The sequence below is a fragment of the Prunus mume genome, linkage group LG1 (assembly GCF_029339155.1).
Source record: "Prunus mume cultivar Tortuosa linkage group LG1, ASM2933915v1, whole genome shotgun sequence".
Lineage (NCBI taxonomy): Eukaryota > Viridiplantae > Streptophyta > Magnoliopsida > Rosales > Rosaceae > Prunus > Prunus mume.
In genome coordinates this window covers 13,833,318-13,852,805 of record NC_142698.1, presented here as the reverse complement: position 1 = coordinate 13,852,805, position 19,488 = coordinate 13,833,318, and the positions used below count along the sequence as shown (strand labels likewise).

Below are 19,488 nucleotides of genomic sequence, written 5' to 3'. Positions count from 1 at the left end.
GCAGATTCACTTCAGTGTTGAACATACCCAGAGTACCAGACCATGGGCCCCACGGCCCATAGCAAACAAATTTGTGGGCCCCAACACCCACTCCGTCCAAACCGAGTTATAGAATCTGACTTTGGACCATTTTGAAATCCGCCCAAATAAAACAAAACATTATTAAAAATTAAAAAATTAAAAAAATTAAAAACACAACGTGACCGGTTAACCGGTGGCGGCATTTTCTTTGTTTATTTATATGATATGTTGGTTGCAGAAGAGGCTCAGAAGCCGTTGTTTGTGTTGTGGGAGTGTTTGGAGCTTCTGGACTTTGGAGAACGAAGAAGGCCAATTTCCCCAAACGAAAAACTGAAACAGAGAGAGAGCCATGGAATCCAACGAATATGAACGTCTGCAACGTCATTGATTTTAGAGGTAAAGAGCAACACACTAACTCTAACTGCTTCTCATCTTCTATTGAAGTGAGCTGATCAAAGTTGATTCTAATAGTTTCCTGTTTGTTTGGCAGCGGATTTGAGCTTCGGGCCGATCCGAACAGAATCATGAACAGCTTTTTCCAAATTGTCAAGCAAGTAGGGGGAGAGGTCTTTGTTGATTGTCGATTTGTTTAAGTGCTTCTTGAAAAAGTTGATTAGGTAGCTGAGAGCGAAAGCAGATTGGTGTTTAGTGAGCGTCCGGCAATGGAACTGTTTTCGACTGGTCCACCGATTAAACGAAGAGCGGGATTACGGATTAAACAGGCTGGTCGGGCTTCGTACCGGGGCAGCTAGAGAAGGTGGTGGTGGTGTTGTCGTTTTGTGTTTATTGGATGCGAGTAAATTGTGTCGTTTGTTAGTTGTTGAATAATTTGACCCCTGTTGAGGAAGTTAAGAAGATATGGGAACTACTGCTCTGAGGCAGTTGCTCAAGAGCCTCTGCAGCAACAATTCGCCTTGGAAATATGCGGTGATTTGGAAGCTCAAGCACCAGAGCGATTTGTAAGTTACTTTTTCTTTTCTATTATTTCAAATTTATGAACTTTTAATCTTGCAGATTTTTTTATTTTGTGTTTGGCCACCATCAGAGTTCAGAAATCAAGTTACTAATCAAAATGCTTTGGGTTTTTAGATTGCTTTCTATGATTATTTTGATGCATACTGTTTGAACCACAAATTAGGGACTTCAATTTTGTTGGTGCAGCCAAGCATGTTTTAAGATACAAAACACATGTGTATATGCATATAGAAGTTTGAGCATTTATATCTTATCAAATCATAAAATAGAATTTGAATCTATAATCAATATGACTAGAGGGATTATGATCATTCTTCTCACATGAAAAAAAGTTCTAGTATGCTTAGGCTTTGACATCTAAATGACCTTTTTCACGGCGAACATTTTGTGTTTCTCATGAATATCAAAGCTAGTGATGATCTCCAGTATGATAGTTGTCATTCTTGTTAATTAAGGATATTGGCCTGGGAGGATGGGTACTGCCATCATCCAAAACCAAGAGAAGCTGTGGAACATTCACCGGATGACATCTACTTCAGCGACGCAAATCAGATGCGTTTTAAAAATTGTGCAACAAGTGTACATGATGGTGGATCTACGGGCTATCCAATTGGACTAGCAGTGGCTGATATGTCACATCTTCAGCACACATTTGGAAAAGGGTACAATCTTGTTCTTCATTCTTGTCTTGCTGTGTACTTCCGTTCAATCTCCAGAAAAGTTTCTGCGGATTTGTTTTACAACAAATATCTACAAATATAAAAGTAACAAAAAGAAATTTTGGTGGAGGAGAATTCCTTTAGCATGCTCTTAATTATTTGCCACCATGAATCCCATACTCTGGGTGTCCAAAATCACCATTACTCTTACGGGTTTGCCGAAAACTCTGTCTTTACACACGCATATGTATGTGCACACTACTTATTTAAACTGACGCTGTATGTAAATTTTTTGTTTCCTAAGAGACACCAGCAAGCCACACAATGAGTTAACTATTAATGTTCTCATATATTTTAGGGAATGAAGAATGCTAATGGTTCATTATGGATTTGAATAATTTCTCAGGGTTGTCGGTGAGGTGGCTTGCACGGGGAACCATAAATGGGTTTCCCTTCACAGTTTGTGCACCAGAGAGTCCGACTCTAAGTTAGTTCCTGAGGTAAATCTTATTTGAACAAGCTAATGGTAATTCTGCAAGTAGTGATAGTGAACACTGTACAGTATATCTAAAAAATGAATTATTTTTATTTATTCAGTGCCCAGATGAATGGCTTCTTCAGTTTGCGTTGGGTATCAAGGTAACTTGTTTGGCATATCCTAGTGGCATGAGCAGAGACTAGGTCACAGTTGCGAATTTTAATGCTCAGGATTCATATGTAATTACTTATAAATGGATGAAAAATCTGATTATGTATTTGATTTCTCATGTAGACAATTTTGCTTGTACCTGTACTTCCATATGGAGTTTTGCAACTTGGCTCCATGGAAACGGTGCGTGCTCGTTCTGAACTTATTCTAAACTTCATGAATTGGTTGTAGCAGTTTATTTCCTGTAAGCATGTCATTATAGTGTAGTAACTAATAGCTTACAAGTTTATCTAGGAAGTTATAGCATTAGAATTTTTTTAACTCACGCTGCATGAATCTGACATATTATTCTGACCCCCGTCTGGGGCTTAAGCACCTTGCATGTGATTCTCAATCTGAATCTTTCTGTCTTTGTGTCTGCGTGTGTGTTCCATGTACATCAATCTGCCTGTACTCATCTTATTTGTCCCTTTCTTTTTTGATCAAGTCGTAGGTTGCTGAAGATCTGGCAGTGGTTGCTTTTGTGAAAGATAGATTCAATGCCATTCACAATGTTGTGGGGAAAACTGTACCTTTTAACTTATTTAGGGACATTCGAGCTGAATCATTATGGCCACAATCATTTAGTTTAATGGAGAACACATTTGAGTCATCAGCTGTTACCATTAACCCACTCAAGGTTGAAAGGTCAGAAGAGGTTGGCAACATCAGACTGAATGATACCTTACTGTCGACTTTGGAGCAATTTGTGCAATTGCCAACCATTGAAAATGTACTTCTAGACTCTGGAACAGATCAGCCAGAAGTTCTTAAGAGAATTGGAGAAAATGAGAATGGTGTTCCACGTATTTATCACACTGGAGAATCGAATCCGTTCAGTCAGTGTGTAGATACCAACATGCTGGAGACCATAGAGACTCAAATGTTTGGGTTGTCTTGTTTGGAGGAAGAACTTCTAGCCTATTCTCAGTATGGTGGTTATAACGTGGATGTGCTTGGAGACCCTTTAAGTGGTTTCCATTCTTACTCTGCTGGAGGTATTGCAGAACAACTGTTGAATTACAATAATGCTGAAGATATAAGTTACAACAGGAAGGATAGTTTCTTTAGCTTTCCTGAAAATTGTGAACTACACAAAGCACTCGGAACAACTTTCCAGAGGCAGACCGATGAACATTTATGGAATTCATCCATCTCCATTGATGACACATGTAGCAGCTCTGGTTTGCAGAAAGATTTCATTCGCAGTATTGAGCCATCAAGGCTTTCGAAAGGAAGCGACGCTGAGAACCTCTTTGAATCCATGGTAGCCAGAGATGACACCTCATCAAGCAGATCTGACAATATTAAATCATGTATGACCACATCAAGTCAATTTCCTGCTTCTTGTGAACAATTGAAATTTGAAGCAAGTGCCCCAATGGAGAGTGATTCAATGACATGGAATCATGCATCAGCTTCTTTCAAAGGCACGATGAGCACTTTGCTTGACAAAGAGCAGCAGGGCAAAGGATGCACTCCTACAAAGCCTAAAAAGGAACAAAAGTCGTCCGGTGCCAGTGCAAGAAGGACCAGGCTTAGCAACAGCCCGAAGCTAAGACCAAGAGATAGACAATTGATTCAGGATCGTGTCAAAGAGCTGCGGGAACTCGTCCCAAATGGCGACAAGGTGGGTTTTTTTTGTAGGTTCAATATTTTGTTGCGGGGCAATACATAATCACTAATCTTTCTCTAACTAGATATGTTTTTCCTTTTTGTGGCAAGTTCAGTGCAGCATTGATGGCCTTTTAGACCGAACCATAAAACACATGCTGTATTTAAGAACCATGACTGACCAAGCTGAAAAACTGGGGTGCTATGCGCATCAAGAGGTATGCAAAGCTCGTTCATGTTTGGTACACCAAGACTCTAAAACTTCTGTGAGGCCGGCACAATATCCCCGACTCACAGAAGTTTTTCTTCTACAAAGCCAACTTATAGTTTGCCAGCTGGTGTCCCAATTGTTACACTTTCAAGTTTCTGACCAAATCTATGAATCTTTTCCAGGTACCTCGTTCTAATAACATGAGCGAGGCCAAAATTGGTGGCCAAAATGGGACAAGCAGGGGTTTTGAAATCGGAAGCGAACTTCAGATTTGCCCTATTGTGGTAGAAGATCTTCAACACCCAGGGCACATGCTCATAGAGGTATGTTGGTGTTGCATGACCCCCAAATTTGTAAACTTTTTGAACACACACAGCTTCATTGCAGAATGTTAGAACCAATTACCATGTCCATTTCAGATGCTATGTGATGAACATGGACTTTTCCTAGACATTGCCCAAGCTATCCGTCGATTGGAGTTGACCATCTTGAAGGGTGTGATGGAAACCCGCTCAAGCAACATGTGGGCACATTTTGTTGTTGAGGTATAATTTGTTAACCCATTTATTTTCGTATAAAAATTCCACAATGATTTCATTTTTTTTCTTAAATGTTTCTCATTTCAATGCACCAGTAAAGATAACGAATGCTACAAACTTACAAAACTTTATTTGCATTATGTTCAGGCTCCCAGGGGGTTTCACAGAATGGATGTTTTTTGGCCGCTGCTACACCTTCTGCAACGCAGAAGAAATAACATATCAAGCAAGATCTGAATCTGATGGTTGACCCCAAAAAAAACAACATTTTAGGCATCTCTTTTGTATTCAAGAAAATTGAGCACGCCTTCAAGTATTGTGCTTCAAACCAAGATCATTATGACAAGACCTAAGAAGCATAATGTCTTTGTCGGAATGTATAGTATCAGTACAAGTAGTTAAAGTTTGTGTACGAACCAGACAGAATTTCAACCCAAAAATAACCCCAGACAGAACTTTCTGCAATTTGCTGTCGGAAGAAAATTAGCTTCTAAAATCTACAAAGAATGGAACACATGGCTCTGTTCAAGCGCACACATAAAAAAGAATGTACATTATGCATAAACAGGACGATACGTGCATTTAAGAACTTAGAAGGCAGATTATCTGAAGCAGTCATATCCTAATAAGTCATTCCGTTTCTGTCACTGTCATCGATTAACACAGATTCAAGCGGGTCTTTCAGCAAGCAGTAGCGTGTGCCACCAGCCACATGCAATATTTTTAGGTAAGCAACCGTCTGTAGAAACTTGAGAAGGAAGGTTCCTGTCCACAGAATCGCCCAGGCCAAGCTGCATCCAAACAGGAATATAAAATTTTCAAAAATGATCATGAAAGAACATATACGTTTGGGGCTCAATATATAAACCATAGAAGTTAGGAATCATACTTGGCCATACTTGTTCCACCCCCAACTAAATAATTGGCCGTCTTCTGCAGGCAAAGATAACAAAGAGATTGTGAATATCCAAGTACTATGTTTAGTGCAACAAGTAACTAAAAATCTGTTTATGGTCTCCCGCATTAAGCTCATCTTGGTTGAAATTGTTAAGAACCTTATCGACAATTTGATGGATAGTTACTTAGAATACAAATATTGGCCCTCTTTATAATGTGGGATAGACAATGGCACCCTCTTACCCGTTAGTATGGCACTATGGCGTGCCCCACAGGAGACCACTTTGGCATGCTTGCTTTCCCAACTCGGAGATTCTAATGGCCTAGGTAGAGTCTGAATCAACAATGATGTGATTTAGTTAATTTATACAAGATTCATCTACAGAGTAGAACTAAAAAATTCCTCAGCAAAGACCAGTATTCTTTAAAAGCAACACAACGCAGATAACACTGCAGACAGAAACAAGTTGGACTGAAAGCGTAAGATCACAAAACTAACTCGGATTCAGAGTAGTAGTTTGCATGTTCCAGTTATAAATTCTGACATTTTTTTTTTCCACATTCTGATTAATCAATAAAAAACAAAAGAAAACCAAAAAGAAAAGTTGTTGAGCTTACCTCAGCCTCATCGGCACCTGTTCCCAGCTGTCCGAACTGATTCCCCCCAAAAGCATGTACACGACCATCAACAGATATACATAGAGTATGCCACAGTCCGGCAGAGATGGTTTTCACTCTAGAATTGGACAATGAATTCACATAACTTGGTCTTAGTTGATCTTTTGTATTCCCTTGCCCACACTGGATAAAAATGGGGGTTAAGAAAAGATACCGCAACTAAATACAAGAATCAGGAAAGACAAATATATAAAAAGAAAATGTGGTTCCAACTGAATTACAAACCAGTGGTACTCCCAATTATCACAGTATATAAGGAGAATGCTACCAAACGGTTCACTCAATGCAGAACAACTCAAACAACATAAAACCCTGACTATCATTGAAAGCTCACCTGTCCATAGAGTCCCCAGCCAAAAGTAAGCAGTGCTCCAGCATCTGCAAATTGAAGAATTATTGATAAAGGGAAAGTAGATGATAAAAATGAAATCGATCACAGCAAAACTGGATGTTTTCATCAGATTAACAGGATCCATAGAACAGCCAACAATAATCTCACATTTTGCATTGACCCAAAGGTAATCAAGGAGAGAAAACAAATAAGTAGGCTTAGCACATACAACCGACAAATCCATTCTGTTGATATGTTCTTCAGTTATAAGTATTAATACTTTCGAGAAATATCAGCACTATAAAACAATCAATTAAATGCTGACCTGTTACTACCACACTGTGTCGACCACCACAAGCAATCTCCTTGACATAACTTCCAGGAACTTTTGTGCCTTGAGATACCGCAGAAGCCCTATCCTTTCCAGAAGAAGATGGCTCAATACAGGGTATGACATGAGGAGAAGAGACCATCTTTACCCGGGTACCCAAACCTAGCTGTCCTTCGCCTCCATAGCCCCAACCCCACACCTGTCCCATATCTGAAACTTCGGTTAAAATTATGATCCATCAGGTGTCTTGCTTTACATCAAAAATCTTCCATAGCTTCGTACTTCCTACAACCTACAAAACTATATGGTGTGACCACAAAGACGGAGTAACTATCCTGAAAATCATAAGCACAATCCCTGGCCCTTGTGGTCTTACCTGACAAAGCTAAAGTGTGGCGCCCACCAGCTGCAACACTGGTGATCCTTACTCCAGGACCCAGAGTTACAAGACAAGGCGACAAAGTGAAGAAATCATCACCACCTGTTGAGGTTTCAGATTCAAGTTTAGGTGATGAAACTTTCCTCCGCTTTGCAACTTCCTCTCCAGCCCTTTTGCTGTCAAGATGAGATACTGTCCCACTAGTCAAATTGAAGCCTTGAGGCATTGGGCTTACTGTATAAGATCATAAAGTCTTAATCACATTGACTTAGTAAAATCGATAAGGCTTCCCTGATTGGTTTTGTCAGATATGCCCAGGTTTCAGAAATACCTTGCTCAGCTGGTGATGAACTTTGATTCCCTATGGTATCTGTTTGAGGAATTCCCACCATAGCCAAATCATGGATAAGCTTCCCAGACGGAACACACTCCTTCCATCCCCATGAGTATACATCCCCAGGCTCTGTAAATTAACAAATAATAAGAATTTATTTAGATTCTCCCGTGAAAACCCAGATTATCCATATAATAATCATCTGATTAGATGACTGAAACTGACATCGTAGAATTACCAAGAATTTCACAAATGGACTAAATACAACTGTCACAAAGAAATACTAAGAATCCATTCAATCCGCATATTAATGAACTAATTACTCTTAAATTCTTTCATTTCTAACACAAATCTTGGGTACTGAAAAATGAATATCCTATCCATGAATTTCATAATTCAAATAATAAAGAATGCAGAAATCAGAACCAAGGTGCACCTGTGACAGAAACACAATGGGCCCAACCAGCAGCAGCCTTGAGTAGTGAAGCCTCAGTTGGAAGAGGAAAAGGCTCCGGAGTCTCCTTAACAAAGGTTCAGCAGCATATACATAGAAGATGCAAAAATGAAAAAAATCAATGACAAACAATTTGAATGCCTAAAACATTTTAGTTATTAGAAGATCACTGCATTACCCCATGCTTCCCAGAAACCAGATAGCTCTGCCCTTCATCGTCTGCCGAACCCCACGTTATGAGCTTCCCACACTCTAATCTCAACCATAACCAAACACACCCCCTCAGCCACAGCTAATCAACTTTCAGATCAAGCTTAACAAAACGAATAGTAATAGCATCAACTACTAAACAATTAGATAGAGACTGAGAATCAGAGAAGCAAACCTGAGATGGCCATGGCGAATCCACAACCGCCTCCGCAGACGTCCTTCCACGAATCTCCACCGTCCATCCGATTCGGAAACCGCACCGGCGCCAGGGACAGTACCGGAGATTTCTCCGGCGAAACTCCGGGAAGATATCCACACATATAAACCAAAGCTTCTCTCCGCTCCTCCGTCTTCATAGAGTCTCCTCCTTCTCCTTCATTGCAGTTCATCGCCGATCCAAACCACACAGCTCGTTTTTGTTGTATAGAAATCTCAAAACAAAGCTCAGAAGCTCAATCTAATTCCCTTTCTCTCCCTCTCTCACTCTCTCTTTCTCTCTCTCTCTCTCTGTGAAATTTCAGTTTAAAGTTAAAGCGTTAGCTGAGAATTTTTCAGACAGCCTGGTCTGGTCTGACGGAGAAGAAAGCAAAAGGACCGAGACTCAGAACACCGAGGCGTATCATTTACAGGGATGTAACCGGCACCACGTCGGATGCCACGTGGAATGATCTGAGCCGCGATTGCGGATTACTTTTTTGGGAGCCATGAGTGTGCTGGAACTTTCCGGAAAGGATCGATTTTTGAGGCCATCTCGTTGGTTGCCGCGTGTGGGTGGGGCTACGCCCGTTCCGCTATATTTTAATCGCGGTTGGATTTGAAATTTAATCCTTGTTTGACCGTTAATCTGTGTTCTCATCTCACGCTGGTGTCGCTGCGTGGAACGACAGCGAACGTTAGATTCACACATTTCTCTAATTGACGGACTCAAAAGTGCCACCGCGGCTGGGATCTAATCATGATTTGCGTGAAAATTACGGAAAACTACTTTTCTATGGACAAGCATAAACAATTTTGAGGTACTTCGTTATGGGCCTCCATCTTTGTGTTGGGCCATTGCTCTGTTTGTTTGGCCCTCTTATTTTGCTGCAAAGATGTGAAATTATGTAGTGAGGGTGCTACATATGAACTCTTCATGTGGATCTTCATATCAGTCATTTTTCATTGAACTTAAGTGAAGTTACCATTTAGATGAATCACGTGGCTAATATGGAGGTCCATATATGACACCCTCACCATAAAACGACTCTTATAAAGATAGTCATTTATTCTCTCATCCGAATGCCCTCACGTTATTATTTTGCATAGGAGAATTTCAACGTATCTAGTATATATGTATAGTTTCAAGTTGACAAGAGCATCCTTTCCTAGACACCCTCTATTCACAGTTGGAAGATGTGCTTGGTATAGTTCAGATTCATATGACATCCAATTGAAGTATAAATTTCATTCTTTAAGCAACTTACAAAGTAATACACTCAAATTACATTGACAATTTGAATGAAGGTTATTATTAACTTTAATAAATGAATCTGGAACTATCAATAAATTGGAGGGACTGATATTTGTCCACAGGAAATAATAAAAGAACTATTGTTCAAATTGTTAGAAAATACGTGATCAGATAATATAGTTCCACACAGAGCCAGTCCTTGACCAGGGCAATTGGGGCCTGGGCCCGAGGCCCATAATTGAAAGGGGCACAAAAAAAAAATCAAGTTAAGCCATATATACGTATAGAACAAAACAAATAAAAAATTAAATACAAATTTATAAATAAACCCAATCCTAGACATGTATTTATAAAAAAACCCAAGTACTATTTAAACATAGAAACACACCCAAAATAAACCTCAAAATCAACTTTTTTGGTGTATTTATAAATGGATTTTGAGTGTGTGTAATGATGGGTTTTGAGTGTGTTTATATGTTTAAATAGTGCTTGAGTTTTTTTATAATTTCAACCCCATTTTGGGTGTTTTAGTGAAACTCCCAAAATTAAAAGTCCTCAGAAAAAAATAAAAATAACAAGGCGTGCATATTTGTTTAAGTCCTTTCTCTTTGTCTATTTATTCTCTATGTTGCTGCTATTTTCCAAATAATCACTTTGTATAGGCATTCTTGCAGATTCAAGGTCGCCAATTGAGAACTTATTCTTTGAGAATTGAGATGGGTTTCAGGTGCAGACCCAGATAAGCAACAAAGATGATGTTTATTCTGTTTATACCTTTCCTTTTTCTTTCTTCGTCTTTTTTTCTTTTTCCATTGGTGGTGCCACTATGAAACCATGCTCCTAGGCTTGGGTATATTACACCATCGCTTTGCCACGTGTCACAAATAGTACAACCGAACGGCTATACTTTTTTTTTTAAAAAAAACACCGAGTATAGCCGCGCGGCTATACAATTTATATAATAGACGCGCCTGGCGCCATCGCCTATTTTGCCACGTGTAAAAAATAGTATAACCGGTTGGCTAGACTATCTTTATTATAAAAAATTTCCGGTATAGCCGGTCGGCTATACGCATTATTTTTTATTTTTTATTTAAAAAAGACCGCCGCATGGCTCATATTTTGCCACGTGCCTAAGTTACTATAGCCATGCGGCTATACTAATTTTTTATTAAAAAAAGTAGTATCGCCGCCCGGCTGTACTATTTTTATTATAAAAATCTGCGTATAAAAAAGGGCCAGCCGTTTGGTGCCTATCTCCCGCTTTGCCACGTGTCAAAACTGTATAGCCGTTTGGGAATACTATTTTTTAATAATAAAAACTGTAGTATAGCCGCGCGGCTATACAATTGTTATTATTAAAACAATTCCGAGTAAAGCCGCGATACCGTACAATTTTTTAAATAATAAAAACCGTAGTATAGCCTCTCGGCTATACTCTTTTTATTTTAAAGTTCATGCAAGAGAAACTAACTGCCCACAATCACATTTTTTTCTCAAATGATTGTCATCAAAAAATAACAAATGGGAAGTCTCATGTTGTAAAACAATGAATGCTATCATTTTAATAAAATTAATTAGTTGGTAAAAAATTATAATTTTAGTGATTACTTTATTTATAGGGCACACTTTAGATTTTTGCCCTAGGACTCATATTAGAGCTATTCCACCAATTGCCCCAAGCCAGGGCAGGACAGGGCCCAAGCCCAGGCGACGCCTTTCAGCATGCCAAACTTGCTCAAGCAAGTAGTGTGTCCCATGAAAAACCAGGCTAGCCCACATGCAAAACGAGCCCGTCCTCTATCGTGGGTTTGTTGACGTCAGTAACAAAAAAATTATAAAAAAACCTAAAAATTTCAGATTTTTTTTAAAAATAAATACTTACTCATATTTTTCACTTCCCACACCAAAGCTCTATACAAATTCCTCTCATCATATCTCATGTGAATAGTGGTTGCCATGGCAATGGGTGAAAACACCACAAGCCTTTTGCAATGGCTGCCACTATTCACGTGAATAGTAACAGCCCTTACCTTGCCCTTGCCATTTGCCACAGCAAATGGATGGAAGTACTATTACCAGGCCAGCCCTGGTTCCACATTCCTACAGGGTCACAAACTGTTTGTTGTCCATCGATATAAAATTCTTTTCCATTGATGTAAGAAACAGCTGGGAGGCAAAGGAAGGTAACCAGAGATGAAATCTCATTAGGCTCTGCGGGACGACAGAGACCATCATCAGCACGAACCTAAAAACCGAAAACAAGTTTGAAATGTTAGATTACTGAGAAATCCTAATTGAAACATATTAATCAAACTGGTAGACCAAAAATAACATTAATTAAGTGGATGAGATACTTTAGCCCCATTGTTGTTGTTTTACATAAGTTTCACAGTGTTTGTGCGAATGTTGTCTTTTGCCCATTTCCACGCCAACTTCTGTGAATTTTGCGTCACAGCACCTTTAAAAAACAATAATGGTTGGAACATATACACTTTGATTTTTGTAAAATAAAAATAAAAATAAATGACTTACTGCTTGTTTCTGCAAAGGCAGAGAGTTCAGGCTCAGCTTTCAGATCAGCGAAAGAGGCCAGAAATACAACACTTGCATTTCCTGAAGCTTTCAAGAGAGGGTATGCAAGTAGAGAAAGACGGTAGGGATAGTCAACAATGGTGTTCCTCATACTACTTTTTATTGCCCAAGTGCTCATAATACTTGGAAATTCCAAATTTTTCTCTGGATTTCCAGTTGCTCCAGTATTATTTACCTATATAAAACATGTAACCAAGCTATAAAAAAAACCCATCTCAATTATGTTAACTAATCTGCTAATTAACGCCTAAAGTATTAATTAATCTGACTTAAATGAACTTACAAGGATGTTAAGCTTGCCATCAAAAGCAGATGAGAATGTGTTCATGAGGTTCTCTCTTTGAGTTGTAGATTTGAGGTCAAAAACTGAGCCGGTCACTTTAACTCCTTTACTTTCCCATTCTTGATTCCTCTCATCAATCGGTGCTTGGTTACTAGAACAGGCATATTGTACGGTCGCTCCAAGTCCGGCAAGCTCTTCTGCCATGGTATATCTAATTATGCATGTTAACCAACCCTCATTAAACCCCCACGGTGGACAATTGTAATTTTTGTTGTTTTTGTTTTTGTCATGAATTATGAGTGGAAGTACTATATCTTTTTATATTTTAGTGTTATTTTCATTTTAAACAAATTTCAGAACTTTTACACCATGACCCTATGTTGTACAATCCTAGATCCGCCGCTAAGTGTTATAGTTAGCAACTGATAAGAATAATTAACACACTCGATATGAATTTTCATGCAAATACAGAAATAAAGAAAAAGCCAGCCAATTTAATTTAATTACCCGATGCCTTTATTTCCACCAACTCCAACTACGAGGGCGTTCATACCCTTTAAAGACCATCTTAGGCTGTTGAAACTTGCCATGTATTTTGCTTCTGAAACTTAAGGGGGCGTTTGGTATCCTATTCAAATAGGGAATTCAAAAACTTTAATTTTTCTTAAAAATAAGGAGTTCTTAAATATATTTTTAAGATTAAAAAACTTGTTTGGTATGCAACTTGAAAACTGTTTTCAAATCTTAAAAATTTGAGAACTTGTGGGTTGTTAGAAAAAAAGGGAAAAAACAGATATTTTTGTTTTTAATAATTGTGATGTTTTTTAGTTGTTCTTGAGTTTGAGTTTTTAAAAATAGGGCTACCAAACAAGTTTTCTTTGTTTTGGACTCAAATTCTGTTTTTTAGTTTAAAAAGTTGGATTCAAATTGAATACCAAATAGGCCCTAAATTGTTCCCTTCAATTCAAGTAGTTATTGGTTATCTGCAGTACGCAATATAAAGAAAGCTGTTTATAATAATGCTCAAGGCTGAAGAAGATGGAGAAACCAGAAAGAGAAGATAAGTACATCAATAACAGTTGTGTAGGCGTATATTTCTATTGATATGAATAACAGTATATAAGTTTGAATTGCAAACAATTCCTACAAAACAAGTACTCAAGAAGTCTTTTCAACACCAACTACATCTTCAGTGAAAACAAACATGTTTGAATGAAATCAAATTGAACTCTCCCAGCTGTGTTATCTTGACTTGGTCTAACATTCGGCAAGCTGAGTGGAGGCGAATGTGTGCTACTCATAGGTAAACGCATGATATTTTAGTGAGAAAGATAAGTCTTCAAGTAAGTTGGTTACTAGTGAGCAAACACCCACACGTTTTCTTCTTCAGTTTTCCTGTGTGTGCGGTTGTGCTGCTGTTCAGACTTAAAAAACAGCATAGCCGCTGGCTATACTGCTTTTTATACTAAAAAATCGTAGTTTAGCCGAGCGGCTATACTCGGCTATACTTAAAAAAGGATAAAAGGAGAGGACTGCCTAGAGCCAGAGGCCACGTGTCAAAAGAGTATAGCCGCGCGGCATTCTATAGCCGGCCGGCTATACTCTTTGAGTATATTATATTTTTAAAATAAAATCAAACACAAATCCAATTCCACCACATTTCAACCTCTCCACGCACCAAAAATTTAAAACAAGAACAATAAACCAAACCCAGAAAACCCCAACCCCCATGCCCTGTTCTTTTACCAATAAAGGTTTGTGTAGAAAATTCATTTTCCTTTTTTCTTTTGGCATCACAGAAACATGACGCTGGGAGAGAATCTCAGCATTTAAAAAAATTGAGTTTTCCTCAGACCACGAGTCTGTTTTGAGTTCTTTTCAGCCTTCATCATCGAATTATGTTGCCCCATCTTCTTCTCCTCCTCCTCCTGTAAACAATAAAACAATTAAACATGGTATCATAAATCACCAAAAAAAAGAACATAAAACAGTAGATAATTGACAAACTATTTTAAAGGTTTTTTTTTTATAGTTTCTATTGCTATCAGTAAATCCGACCCTTACATCAAATACATAGAAGGGATCAAACGGTTATGCTACCATATACGCATATACAGGCATATATAATATTATCTTTCAGTTCATCTAAACAGCCAAAAAGAGAAGAAGAAAACAGAGAGAAGTATCCCAAATTTTTTATAAAAATTATATCAAAATTTTTATGACTCATTTTTCCATGACAGAAGCCAAACCAGTCACCATCTTAACCCCAGTCTGAGATCTCTCGGGCTTCAACTCCGGCCGTTTCCATTCCTTCGCCACTATCGTCTTCTCCTCCTCACCCGAACTCTCCGACAGCTCAAATTCCTGCACTGGTGGATCTAGGTGGTGGGTATGGGGGGAGGTTGGGTTGGGACTTGGGAAAGACGAGATGGGGATGGCGTTTTCTGGGTTTGATTTGATCTTGTTCTTGTTTTTACTTTTTTCAATTTTTTGTTATTTATTCTTTAAAATATATTTGTTATTGTTCTTGTCTTTTGGTTTTAAATTTAAGGTTTTTTAGGTTTTAGACATAAAAAAAAATTCACTTTTGGAAAAAGCCAAAGCTTTTTCAAAAAGAAAAAACCACTCAACTTTCAAATCAAAGCATACAAATGTATTGGATTCCTTAGAAATCTAAAAATAAATAAGGCATTTTTATCCATTTTTGCTTCTTTTAAAATTTTTCTCTCTCCTTTTGCTTTTTCCAAAATGTCCCATGGTCCGTTGGGAGGTTGCAATGGGGTGGAATTGGTTTTGGCTGGGCTTGTTTTTTATTTTTACGTTTTCAATTTGAAGATTTTAAAAAGTGGTATAGCCGCATGGCTATCGTTAAAGGTATAGCCGAACGCCTAAACTATTATTTAAAAAAGAAAGGACGCGCCTAGCGCTTAGTGCCTACGTGCCAAAACAGTATAGCCGCACGGCTATAATCTTTAAGTGTGTTATATTTAAAACTAGTATAGCCGGACGGCTATACTATTATTTAAAAAGAAAGGCCCGCGTAGCGCCTAGTGCCTACGTGTCAAAAAAGTATAACCGCACGGCTATACTTTTTTTAATAATAAAAACGTAGTGCAGCCGCCCGGCTATACGCTTTAATGGGAAAGTAAAAACCTTAATATACTTCCTATTTCTATTGATGAGATGACTTGGGAAAACATGAATTGGTTCATTCCTTTTAATTTCTATAAATTATATTGGCGGGGCCCACAAATAACTAATTTATTTTTGAAATATACGTCATGATGAATGTGGGACGATCAACAAATTGGAGGCACTGATTATCCACAGGAACACAGGAAGTAATAAAAGAATTGTTGGGATTATCAGATAATATGTGATCAGATAGACTGCTTGCTGATTTTGCACCCCACACATTGACGAGGTCGCTAGAAGCCGTGACTCTGAAATCATCATCATCAGCATGGCCATCCTGAATCCTGAATCTTAATCATTCTCAAACAAATTTGCAATGTTAGATTAAGTTAGCCAAGAACATAATTTTGTAGCAACCGACCGGGCTTAATTTGTGATTTGATCCTTAATTAAAAACATTAACAAAAAATGAAACTAAGATCAGCATTAAGAAAAAGAAAATTCTGTCCACAATTAATTGAATAATCTTGAGTGTAAATTATTCAGCATGACAGGGAATTGCTTCCTTATTATAATGCAATTCAAACTTATAGTTTGTCTCATTATTAATTTATTAGTGAGGAGACATTTGAAAATCGGATTTTTTTTTTGTTTGCGTCACTTGGGTGTGTTGAGCACATTAGTGAGTGGTAAGAGAAAAGGCTTCCCTTGGTGTCCCATCCAATTATGGCGGACTGGAGGCCGTTCTAGGTCTGTGCAGGGCCTCCAGGGCATTGACCTTCTTGGGTTGATCGTATGCTTATATTATATGTATGATACAATGTAGAATTCTATAGCAAGGGCCCTTAGAAGATGTCCTATATCTTAACTGTTTGATCAAATTAGTTAGTTTAATCCAACCATTAAGAGATAGAACCTTATATTAGAGCCTTATAAGCCCTCACTATTTGTATATGACAAGATACAATTTTTGTTTGCTTTTTCTTCCATTTATATTAGTACCCACAAAAGCAAACTGCCTTAGTCATCATGCATGTCAAATTTTCTTTATTCTGAATTCAGTTCCAAAAGTCTTTTTTTTTTTTTTTTTTTTACCCTTGATTTACAAATCCAATTCGACAAGCTCAGATCATTTTGTTGCTTCAAGCCCACAAGATGCACCATTAAGCTGAACAAGTCCCAATTTGAATTGGGCTTTTAAGCCCATTGGGTACCACACACCAATCCTATTTGTTTTTTACATCAACGGAAAACGATATGTTTATTTTTGTACAAGCAATAGTCGAAACTACATGTAGGGGGTTTCTCTCACGCACACACATTACCAAGGTGTCATTAGGAGTTTGAATCTTAGACCTCTAAGAGCATGTCCACCGCAGCCCATTTGCTAGGGCAAGAGGACCCCCCCGGCTGGGTTTGGACCTCCAGCGCAAGAAATAGAGCCTGGGCAAGCCCAAGGGCAGATCCTGCCTGGGCTCAAGCCCGAAGGCACTGACGTCAGCGAGCCAAAAAAAAATCCCAAAAAACTGGAAAAAAAAAAAATTCAAATCAAATCAAATTTTTTTTTAAAAAAAAACCAAAAATTTATGGATGTTTTCTCTATAAATACATAATAATTTTATTCACTTTCCACACCAAATCCTCATACAAACTCTTCTCCTTTCAATATTTGTAAATTGTAATAATTTGTTCTCTTGCATTTGTAAATTGTTTATATTTTCTTCCATATTTATTTTTTTCTTGCATAATCATTTTATTTCGTGCATTTCTAAATTGTTTATATTTTGTTGCATATTCTTTTTTTTTTCTTGCCTTTGCCCTATCCTTTTGGGGTGGAACACAAAAAGGCAAGTCTGCCACTATTCAAGTAAATAGTGGCAGCCCTTGCCTTACCTTAGCCTTAGCTAAGGCCTTAGTCTTAACCTTTTGGGGTGGACATGCTCTAATATGCAAGTCAAAGCCCCTTTCTACTCAACTAGACCAAAAATTCAAATTTAAGACGTCTTTCAACGTTAAGAAAAAGAATACTACTAAACTACCAAGAGTTAATTGGCTGTTAAGGATACTAAGATTTTAATTTTAATTTTCTAAATTTCTTATTTATTAATCACCAACTACCAAGTTTGAAGTCACAATTCTCTTTGAATAAATTCTATTTTTGGATTTGGCATAATTTAGAGCCGTCACAACTGAATGAAATGATGACATATTTCCAGACATACATACTGGTGGTACAATGTGAAAAGGAACTAATTTCAAATTAGTTCCATGGCGTTTATGCACAAGTTGATCCTTTAAATACTATTTCTGATTCAAATACACCCACACAAATCCATGCACATACATACCAGTAAAGTCGATAGCTTAGCAGACAAAGTGCAAAAAGAATTATGAAGTGACGGATAACAATGATTGATGACGACCATTAATTGCTATTAACCTATTGTTTTCAAAAATAATTGAGTTAATTAAGTTTGGATTAACAGCCCACACAGAGAGCTGAGGAGGTGACAAGTGCAACAACGTAACACATGAAAACATGGATGAATATTTGCCATCTTTGCCGTTTAAGTTATTTGCTGAGGAATTCTATATTTAATTTCTCAATCAATGTCTTGCGTATAAAGTTGCCTCGACAATCAAGGAGGGTCCTCTGTGTATCTCTCTCTCCCATAAGGCGACATATACTTGATGGTGATATGCAACCAAATACCTAATATTACACAAATTAATCTTCTTTGCAAATGAATGGCTCCTAGCTCCCTTATTCTTGGATTAAATATATAGTCTAGCTATACCTAGCAAATGGTTTGAACAAATTCTCTTGTCATATACATAACATTTTTGCTTATACATTTTTTAAGAGTTAAGAGACGACTAATGAAGAATACTATTATATTTGAGTTATTCCGTGCTTTGTTGAAAAATATCATGAACAGACATTTATTCGATAAGAATAAAAACAACGTAACTTGTATTAAAAGAAACAAATATAAGAAAAAAAAGTTTATCTTCAAGGATATACGTCTTTCAGTTTGAAAAGAAGAGTGTAGTTGATGCTTAGATTACCCATATTATAGAACGGGAAGAGAATAAAAAGAAAAAGACTTTTGGTATTTTGTGGAATGTCTTCTAATGCAATCTATTGGCAATATTTTTTGTTGAAATCAATACTATCTACTAAAGATGCGTGTATTTTAAGTTATTCCAGAAAGGTATCCCTATTGCACCTAAACTCTTGTCTTTATTTTGATTTAAAATAATAAGTTCCAAAGACAATGACCTGACCAACAGTGCTGCATAATTATTTAATTAGTAAACGGTTGAAAAATTACTTGTCAATTTCTATATAGTTTTAGCAAGCAGACAGAAAGGTAAGTACAGTCTTTGCTTTATATTGCTTAGCTGTTTGAGAAACAGTGGAAACAGTAAAAGTGAATTCTACTAACATTCAGTAGGAAAATAATAACTGTAACTGCTAAATTATATGTTAATGCTAAAAAGGGTCATCTATTACGTGTGTATGAACGTTTTTCAGCAGTTGATGATATAAGTTGTATAATGAATCTCATACGCATCAACGATAAACATACGTGACTATTGAAAGCAAATCTCTTATCCTTATGTATTATTATGCAGTCACTGATCAGTGTCATGTCTCACCCAACCCAAGTTCAAATAATTTCTTGACCTCACCATCA

General features: G+C 37.5%; 2 protein-coding genes and 1 pseudogene across 3 annotated transcripts; 1 reads left to right on the top strand and 2 right to left on the bottom strand.

Annotated features, from left to right (window-relative positions):
• Window positions 1-255: 255 nt before the first annotated feature.
• LOC103339019 (transcription factor EMB1444-like) lies at window positions 256-5,172 on the top strand. The gene is made up of 11 exons (XM_008242297.3): window positions 256-417; window positions 512-980; window positions 1,452-1,658; window positions 2,062-2,155; window positions 2,253-2,294; window positions 2,428-2,487; window positions 2,798-3,973; window positions 4,074-4,175; window positions 4,351-4,491; window positions 4,588-4,713; window positions 4,855-5,172. Exons 2-11 carry the CDS (start codon window positions 880-882, stop codon window positions 4,942-4,944), a joined length of 2,139 nt encoding a protein of 712 aa, XP_008240519.2. The 5' UTR covers window positions 256-417; window positions 512-879; the 3' UTR covers window positions 4,945-5,172.
• Window positions 5,134-8,968, bottom strand: LOC103340772 (ultraviolet-B receptor UVR8). Of its 2 annotated transcripts, none has more exons than XM_089043971.1 (11): window positions 8,497-8,968; window positions 8,290-8,363; window positions 8,094-8,178; window positions 7,655-7,786; window positions 7,321-7,515; window positions 6,939-7,154; window positions 6,617-6,660; window positions 6,223-6,405; window positions 5,848-5,938; window positions 5,597-5,640; window positions 5,134-5,498 (listed from the first exon to the last, which is right to left on the bottom strand). In XM_089043971.1, exons 1-11 carry the CDS (start codon window positions 8,708-8,710, stop codon window positions 5,376-5,378), a joined length of 1,401 nt encoding a protein of 466 aa, XP_088900097.1. In that variant the 5' UTR covers window positions 8,711-8,968; the 3' UTR covers window positions 5,134-5,375. The 2 variants fall into 2 exon arrangements, with proteins under 2 accessions (XP_088900097.1, XP_088900095.1); XM_089043969.1 differs by having other exon boundaries at window positions 7,321-7,557; window positions 8,497-8,960.
• A 2,832-nt stretch (window positions 8,969-11,800) lies between these two features.
• On the bottom strand, window positions 11,801-13,239 carry LOC103340782 (tropinone reductase homolog; annotated as a pseudogene).
• Between the last annotated feature and the right edge of the window lie 6,249 nt (window positions 13,240-19,488).